This window comes from Sinocyclocheilus grahami, unplaced genomic scaffold (genome assembly GCF_001515645.1).
Source record: "Sinocyclocheilus grahami isolate Dianchi unplaced genomic scaffold, SAMN03320097.WGS_v1.1 scaffold440.1, whole genome shotgun sequence".
Taxonomy (NCBI): domain Eukaryota; kingdom Metazoa; phylum Chordata; class Actinopteri; order Cypriniformes; family Cyprinidae; genus Sinocyclocheilus; species Sinocyclocheilus grahami.
Window position 1 is genome coordinate 1,521,429 of NW_015505619.1, and position 9,697 is coordinate 1,531,125.

The 9,697-nt window shown below is 35.9% G+C and overlaps 1 protein-coding gene across 1 annotated transcript in view; it reads right to left on the minus strand.

Annotated features, from left to right (window-relative positions):
* LOC107552093 (cell division cycle 5-like protein) overlaps positions 1 to 3,303 on the minus strand; it is an 11,854-nt gene extending 8,551 nt beyond the window's left edge. Inside the window, exons 1-4 of the mRNA XM_016233923.1 lie at positions 3,204 to 3,303; positions 2,873 to 3,034; positions 2,003 to 2,130; positions 1,812 to 1,911 (exon numbers count right to left, since the gene is read on the minus strand). Coding sequence (XP_016089409.1) covers positions 1,812 to 1,911; positions 2,003 to 2,130; positions 2,873 to 3,034; positions 3,204 to 3,283 — 470 coding nt within the window. The 5' untranslated portion in view covers positions 3,284 to 3,303. The remainder of the gene's footprint in view (positions 1 to 1,811; positions 1,912 to 2,002; positions 2,131 to 2,872; positions 3,035 to 3,203) is intronic.
* Positions 3,304 to 9,697: the final 6,394 nt, after the last annotated feature.

The window sequence follows — 9,697 nt, forward strand, 5'->3', positions numbered from 1 at the left end:
AATTTATTCTGAAGCAATATTTTCATCAGTGTTCTATCGGCTTTTACATACTTAAATCTGCATATTTACCTTTACAAAGGCCTATTTTAACCTTTTTAGATGTATGCATCAACTTACATGTCAAATTATTACAATTTATCAATAAATTCAATATACACTATAGGGCTGCTACCAGTCAGATTAAATAATTTACACTGCAAATAACAATAATTACAACTGCAATAAATAATGTTATGAGATTAATGTTTTAAATGCATTTATGAATATACAAATAAGAAATGTTACTTTTCAACAAACTTCACAACTAAACTACCAGTAAGTGGCGTTAAGTCACTGAATGAGTGAGTCACTGAGTCATTCACTCAACTGATTGAGTGTGTTATCATGCTGGTATCTTAAGGACTTTCGTGGACAGCTGAGTCCTAAAGTTTTTGATATTCTTCATATTCGGTGTGGTGGTCTGATAGAAATTAATCTTTTCCAATAAGTTTAAATTGATTTTTACCTTTTATGGGCATTTTTTACCTTTATAAAGCCATTTTTTATTAAAGGGGGCATTATCTTTTGAGTCAAATTCTTACATTTAATCAGTGAATTAGAATAATAAGACATTTGGGCTGTTACCAAGCAAATAAAATCAGTATCAACAAAATTAATCTTTGCAATCATTGCGACTGAACCGAATCATTTAAACGGTTGATTCATTCAGGAACAAAACGCTGTTTTGCGCGAAATAGTGCAAAAACAGGCAATATGGTGTCTAAAATGTAAGTCTCTTAATAAAACTTAAGTTTATTGAACTGTTGTAAAAAATCAATATCACATTTGTATATGGTAATTTTTGGAGAAAAAAGGCACTCTTCATGGGAAATTGATTAACTATGTTATAAATAAAGTGGTATAAATATACACATTTTCTGCCCCCCATGTCTTGAATTTGTGATCATTCTGAATGTATTTTAATAGACTGAATCGTGCCATAAAAGAGCGCACTGCAAATGCGCACACGCACAAGAATTCACGTAATGCGCGTGCACTCTGCATGTGTTTTGAATGTTTTTTTGCGTCGTGAGAATATTGAGCAAAATAGCTCACTTGTCATGGTGTTACTTAACACGTATCATGTTATGAATAAACTAAAAATTCAGAATTTTTATCTCAGTGCGTTTCTTCTGAGTTTGTGTGCCGTCACGCTCATTTGTTCTGAAGTTTTTCACAAAGAGACAAACAGAGTGAATCTTAACCTTGATACCAGAAATATACTATCCATTATCAATTGCTGTTCACATTGAATGTAGGCTAATAAAATGAGAAGAATCATTCTTCGATACTTCGCTGGGGATTTTTTTGTCACTTATGTTTTAATCAGGCTATTTGTCTGGTGAGGCAGTTCGACCTGTATTCTGCTACTGCGATTCTCTCTGATGATGCAGCAACTACAGCAGGGAAGAAAAAACTCTTCAGTCTGTCCAATGATTGTAAACAGTCATTTAGGTCCGTCAGACTGAAGATATTTTAGCGCTAATGTGACCAAAAATATTTAAGAACCATAGAATCTGAATTTAAGACATTTTAAGACTTTTTAAGGCCTTATATTAGGAAACCGTTATTTAAGATATTTTAAGACTTTTTAAGGACCCGCGGACACCCTGTTGTATCAATGTCCCGCATCCTTGCTGGATAAAAACATTACTTTCTTTCAAAAAAAGAAAGAAAATTTACTGACCCCAAACTTCTGAACAATATTGCAGTATAGTCTTACAAAAATGTATTCAGAGACCTAAAAGTGTTCTTATGACACCAGATCTTACCGTGCTTCCTCCAACTGCTTCTCTCTGGCTTTCCGCTTTGCCTTCTTGCCTTGTGTGTTAGCCAGTCGAGCTCTGGCTTCAGACAGCATCTCCAGCTCATCTGCACATGCAAGTTTACCGATGTCATGCATTGTCTTTTCAATCGCAGTGCTAAAACTGTTTTCATCAGATAGTTTTTTTTAAACACTCACCTTCATCCATGTCCACAGGGTCAGGTCTGGCTGGTTTGGTCTCAGGGTTTGGGTCGATCTCTCCTGGTTTAAGCTTGCGAGGGTCATCGCCCACATCATCTTCATTCTCTCTCTGGGCGGCTTTATCTCTGTGATCACAAAGAACAAATTAATAAATTATTCATCAACAAAAAGCTGCATGTAAAACCAAAATGATAACATGACTGCACTGAATTTGAAGATGATCAACACACTTAGAATTAGACTGGATTGTGAAAAATTCACTTTGAGTTATAGTTTTTTTCACTTTATTGTTCATAAGAGTATGGAAGCCTGTTACCGCCACAGGATTAAAACAAAAAAAAAAATGATTTTTTTTTTGCAACTTTTTTTCACTTCACAATTCTGACTTCTCGCAATTTCTGAGTTCATCTATCACAATTTGCAATTCCGAATTGCAAAAGAACTCTGCCTTTTCCCCTCACAATTCAGAGCTGAATTTTTTCTCAGAATTGCATAATTGCTAATAACTCAAACAACACTAGAACAAAATAATGTTCTTTTTAGCAGCATCATATGACCCCTTTATAAAATTTTGAATACAGAAATATGATTTAAATAACTGAAATTATACGCTAAAAATGAAACTAAATCCGCCAGCAGGTGGCGGTAAGTCACTGATTTTATCACTGAATCATTCATTCAATTGATTCGTTCGAACGGCTGAATCATTCAGGAATGAAGCAAGTGACTGTCTTTATGAACTGACGGAAATTGTGAGTTATAAAGAAGCAATCACTTTTAAATTTTTTATTCAGTGGCGCAAACAGAAACAGTTCACCGGTGAAAGTAATTACATGTTGTTTGTATTGTGCATCAAACTGTACATACAGCAGATATTCGTAATGCTCCAGACACTGAGCGGCCGTTCGTCCGATGATGGGGGCGATTGTCCTCCACTGAGTGGGCATCAGTTTGGCCAAGTGAAGAAGTTTCTCCTCTTCCTCACGTGACCATTCTGTTTTCTTGATGCTGGGGTCCAGCCACTCGTACCTGTGAGAAACCAATCATAAGCGACAAACACATCAGACCTGGAATATATGATCAAGAGATTGCATATTTGGGCATCACAGCACATTCAAATGCACCTATGATGCTCAAAAACCCTGTCCTGGTAGGCTGATCACTAGGTTTTGAGATAACTTGAGTGATATAAACTCACCATCTGGCTTTACACTGTTTGGCTGATTTGCGGTGCAGCAGGGATGCGATTCGAGACCACTGATTTTTGCCATATTTCATTACAGCTGCTTTGAGAATCTCATCCTGTTAATAAATCCCATCAAAGACATGCACAATTATTAAATAGGTCTTAAATAACACATCAGGGATGCAACAACGAGACGATTTAAATGACAGATCATTTTACTAATCTAACATCAGCTTTGAAAAGCATTCTAATGCAAAACTCAAAGGAGGATGAAATTATTCCAGTACTCAACTTCCACCATAATACGCAAATATGAGTCTAATAATGTTCTTTCAAAAGTTAGTGTACTTGTTTATCAAGAAAACAAGAGTGTCAGTGAGAAGCAAGGTAAATGTCACTTGAGAACAAATTATATTTACATGCATGTCGTTTACAGAAAAGCTGTAAACTAACAAATAAAAATACATATACTTAATACCAATATATAATGAATACAAATAAAATATAAGCTTTACGAATTAATAAACATGCATGAATTTAATATTTGATTTAATAATTAATATTTGAAAAAAATTTATTAAAATATCGAAATTGAATCAATCTAGTCCGTATTTATGCAGTCTAATTAAACAATCTGGCTTAAAAGTTCAAAAAGTCAAACTGTTTGAACAATTCAAAACTGATATTAAAAAGTATTTGGAAACAATATCTAACTTGAGAGCAATACAATATACAATTGTAATGTATCAATGATGTACAATGTTGTTGTTGTTTTTTTGGACATGCATGCTTTTGTCTTGATTGTACAATATCCTCGGATTTCATTCATTGATTGATGAGTTATTGAAAGTCACTTGTAACTTTGGAACAGGTTCCATGAGGAGTTGAGGAGGAGTTCTTTTCGTTCCGTCTTTGAGGTGTGGAGCTGCATGTCCTGGAACACCTGGAGGACTTCAGAGACTGTGACATCTGATGCTCCGCTGAGAGGCTTCAGACGCCTGGAAGGATGTTTGATGTGTTATCGAACAGAAGAACCCGATGTTCAGCTTTCAGCTCCAGAACAAGCCAGAAGCCCATCACGTCTGAAACATCTCTTTCTGTGGAATCTCATACTCTGAACTCTGAGGAAATTGTGTGTTCCCAAATCAAGCCCAAAGTATCAGGAATGAAACCACCAAAATCAACTGGAGAACAGCATAAAGTGTATATGAAGAGAGAAGTTAACATCACAATTTTTTTTCCAGCTGATGACGATAAAACAGAGTTAAGAGTTAAAACAGCCAATCAGAATCCACTCTACTTCAAAGAGCACGAGAATTGGCGACATAATAACGGCAGCGCACCGCAGCTTTAACAATAAGGATACAGAACAACGTTATCAGGTTTTTTTCCCCAGCCGATAAACAATAGCCTAAAACATCAACAGCCAATCAGAATCAAAGAGCTTTTAAAGCAAAGTAAAAAAAAAATTTAAAAACTTACCCCTTTTAGACTTGCACCTCTAACACTAGCTTGCTCTATTCTTTTTCTATTCTATCTGTTTTCTTTTTATTTATTAAATGGTTTAAAAAAAAAACTTGCGACGTGTACTGCGTTAAACTGAGACTTGCCTCATTTGTAAGTCACTTTGTATAAAAGTGTCTGCTAAATGACTAAATGTAAATGTAAAGTGGCAATCGGCGTGCATTATAATAAACATAACATTATTGTGCAGTTGGGTTTACTCTAATATAGTTATAATACCTTATAATTACCTTAAAGGGGTCATATGATGCGATTTACATTTTTCCTTTCTCTTTGGAGTGTTACAAGCTCTTGGTGCATAAAGAAGATCTGACTAAAGTCTCAAATCCAAAGAGATATTCTTTATAAACGTTAAGAGTCAGCCACGCCTACCTAAAATGCCTTGTTCTAACACGCCCCCACATGTCTACCTCACTATGTGGGAATATTTGCATAAGTGCACGCAAAGAAAGTCACCTTTATTTATATAGCGCTTTTAACAATACAGATTGTGACAAAGCAACTGAACAGCATTAATTGTAACTTTTATTCTCGCTGTAGTATTGTTGCCGCCGCCGTCGCCATGTAATGAAGGCACTGTGTGCTTCACTGTGAAAGCGAAACTACTTTGCTTGGGCTTCCAAAAGAGGACGATATCCGCTTCGTCATGCCTAGAGCTGATCCGTGCTGGTCGCTGAGGGAATACATCAACTTCGCGCTGTGGATCGCCGGATCGGCTTTCACCGTGGACGAAGCGGAGTCCAGCCCAGGGTCGTCACATGTGGTTGCCGCAGGCATCACAGTATGTGAGGGGCATAACATTTCCGTCTCACACTTGAGGTATTCGGCCAATCACAACGCACTGGATAGCTGGCCAATCAGAGCACACCTAGCTTTTTCAGAACGATGAGCTTTGTAAAAATCAACGCGTTTCAGAAAGGCGGGGCATAGAGGAGCAACAATAATGTACAGTATGTGGAAAATAATGTGTTTTTTGAACCTTAAACCGCATAAACACATTTCATTACACCAAATACACAAAATAATGTTCTTTTTAGCAACATCATATGACCCCTTTAATAGTTATCGTTCTTGATGTGAACTAGTTTTAAAGGGATAGTTCACCCAAAAATGAAAATTCTTTCATAATTACTCACCCTCATGTCGTTCCAAACCTGTAAGACTTTCTTTCATCTTCGGAACACAATTTAAGATAGTTTTGATGAAATCCAAGAGCTCTCTGACCATCAGTAGACAGCAAGGATACCACCACGATCAAGACACCGAAACGCAGTAAGGACATTGTTAAAATAATCCATGTGACATCAGGTGTTCAACCATAATTTTATGAAGCTACGAGAATACTTTCTGTGCGCAAAGAAAACAAAAATAATGACTTCATTCAACAATTCTTCTCCTTCTTCTCCTTCTCTAGCTTCGTAAAATTATGGTTGAACCCCTGATGTCACATGGACCATTTTAACGATGTCCTTACTACATTTCTGTGCCTTGCTGTGGTGGTACCCTTGCTGTCTATGGGAACTATTTCATCTAAAATATCTTAATTTGTGTTCCGAAGATAAACGAAGATCTTACAGGTTTAAAACGACATGAGGGTGAGTAATTAATGACAGAATTTTTGGGTGAACTATCCCTTTAAGAGGGAACGTCCCAATGCTAAACAAGCAGATACAGTCTAGTATAAATAGTTATTTATTACTTTTAGGAACAATGAGAAGCACTACACCATATGCACCTGATAAACCACATGATTTGCAGTTAATGTGTTTGTGCTTTGTACCATGAACAATAGGCCTACATGTTAATGTTGTTTTTCAAATATTTTTTGAACTGTTGAGCTTGACAAGGTCAGCATTTGCGTAAGCATAATGAAAGAATGATGAAGACTGTATGTTAATAAATAACAATTTGGTCCCTCGATATCTCTTTGCCACCGTGAAATCTTCTCAGTCTCTCCAAGTGTAAATAAATACGGCCGGGAAGTAAGAAAACACACATTCAAATGTATTCTCAAATACTTCAATTTATTCACAGAAATACAGATCTTATCGAACTATCCCTTTAAGAGGGAACGTCCCAATGCTAAACAAGCAGTTACAGTCTAGTATAAATAGTTATTTATTACTTTTAGGAACAATGAGAAGCACTACACCATATGCACCTGAGTAATAGAAGTAACTCATCTCGTCTTCCAACAGAATTTTGTCCTTCATTCGACTTGAGACACGCAAACTAAAACAGCACAGATGGCAAAAGTGTTTCAGACTTCTCTGAACAAATCACAACATTTCCAGAAAGATGACAGTCCAGTGATGGGCCCTACAGAGAGTAACTAAACAGCCCGGTGTCAACATTAAAAAGCAGTGCTCTTGTGCCAGGAGAGGCCATCAGGAGCGATAAATGACACACAAGAGTCCCGAGGCGAAATATGAAGCAAATCCTCCAAGCAAGGCCATCTTTTCTGACTGCTAATGTTGAAAATGAAGAAAGCTGCAGGAAGGTTTTCTTTCCATGAGCTGGAGGGGAGCAGCACGACCGTGTGAGGAGCAGAGATAGGAAGGACTGATCAGGCGCCACAGAATTTGAAGAGGCTTCTCTCCAGGTACAAAGCCGATCTGGACTGAATTCAAAACCTTGGGCAAAAATGCAAAGAGAGCACATTTTTCTAAGAATCCTGAAGTCAACAGAACTGCAAGGTTAAGTTACAGTATAGGCTATGCATTAACAGGAAGTTCATTTCACACCAGTATCGTTAACTAAAACTAACACATTTTACTAACAAAAAAACAAAAACAAAATAAACGTTATCTGTGATAGAATAACATATAAAAATTTAAACTTCAGCTAGCTGCCAAGGCAGCATTTCTCATTTTTGGTTATTTTCGAAGTTCTGAAATAACTAAAACTAAATAAATAAAAATAATTATATACAAACAACAAATAAATAAATAAAACCTAAAGACGACAAACACCCAACAAAAATTACTCAAATTAAACAGAAAATACACAAATTTAATATAAAATATAAACAAAAATTATAATAGTATATTAGTGAGATTCTAATACTGTTTCACACAGCAAAACATTCATAATAATACAGGATGATAGTACTATCAACAAATGTAGACATCATTTGTTAAACAATTTGTCAATACAAAAAGCATCAAATGTGAAATGCCAGTCAGGGGATTCCGGGAATGTAAATTTTTGTCTTTTCTCTAAACTTTAACATAACTTCATTACATGAAATGTCCCATTAGATTCATTACAGCTTTTCACCATATAGCAAGGGAACCTTAACCAATTAGCAGTCTTTTCCCATTAAAATTATGATTATTTTTACAGTGTAGGTCAGGACGTTGTGGGTTGTTGCCAGGGAATTGCTAGAGTTAAGATGTTCTGAGTGGTTTTCAGTGTGTTGTTATGCAGTTGCCAGGGTGTTATGGGTGGTTACTAGGCGGCCGCATAACCAGCATACACATTTATGTTCTAAGAACGTTTTCCAAACATTCAATTTTGGTTGTTGAAACAGTGATTTGAAATGTTCTAAAAATGCAAAAAGGTCCAGGTTTTTAAAATGATAATGGAATGTTTACATCAAGATAAGCGCAATGTTCCTGCAACGTTCTTTAAACTCAATTTTTGTATTAACACTCTGTGAATCGGTATGTGTGTTCTCTGTTCTTCACCAGCTGTGCTCCAGGAAGACATTTCCATGACAAGCAAGTCTCTCACACTTTTAATTCCTCTGTGCCTGCGTTTGATGCGCTGTGTGGGAGGAAGTACTGTAGTGAATTGGGATTAGAGATTACAGCGAGATGATGCGATTTAGAGCTTTGAGATATAATCTGTTTATAGTCATATTGTGCCACTGCGCCGAGCTCATTAAAACCAATAAACTTTAAACCAATAAAGTCGACGAGCTCAAAGTGAAATTCAGCAACCCAGGAGGAGAAATTAATCTGCTCAACAAGACGGCATGAGCGTATTCACACACAGAGAGAAACAGAAAGTAATTATATTTATTAACATATTACAATCATAACAATTATGAGATTACTTCTTTATTAAGAGTGCTACTGATCAGATACACATATGCTGAGCTGCAATGAAGCAACAGATGGAATTGCTTATTGACTGCTAAATCATGCAAGATGTGGATGTCTTTTAAAAAGATATAATGAAACTTGAATCTTTAAAGATGTTGTTCTGTCTGCCATCTACAGTAATTCAAGTTTATGTTGATAACCTGAACCCAGCTGTTCAGGGAGTTTAATCTCATGTTTTGTTAAACAGGATCAGGTAATCCATTTTAACAGTTTTTCAACGCAACATTTGATCCAAAATGATCCAAAAACATACAGTACATAATTTTTCAGATTATGATACTGAGGTTTTGATCCATTCCAGATCAAAACCATTGGAGTATGTGATCTAATTTTAGTTCAAAATCTTAAATTTTTTTCTTTTTTTTAACAACCCGTTTTCAAGATTTGATCCAACCTGACAGCCAAAATCCAGAATACTTTTACTAGCATCTTGGCCCAGAGGATTGTTGGTTCGATCCATGTAACATTACTTAATGAACACTCTGCAAAAATAACAATTGATCTGGCATTATTTTTTTAATATGAGTTACAACTCATGAAGCCACTTCATCGATGTTATTGTCACCAAGGCCCACCAAGTTGCCCACAAGAAATTTGATCAAATTTCAGCCATCATATTGGATCAAATCTTAAAAATGGTTTGTTCAAAAGAAAAAAAAAAGATTATGAAATCGGATTAGATCATGTAATCCAATATTGGTTTTGATCTGGATATTGATCATCCTCAAACTTCAGTTTATGTTATATTGTTCAAACTATCTTTGTAGGATTGGGATTCCTTTGATCCAATAAATCAGGATTATCCAGATCCCAGCAGAAGGGTGGATTCAGGAGAAAAATGTAATAAAGCTTTGTGAAATAATGTTTGTATCA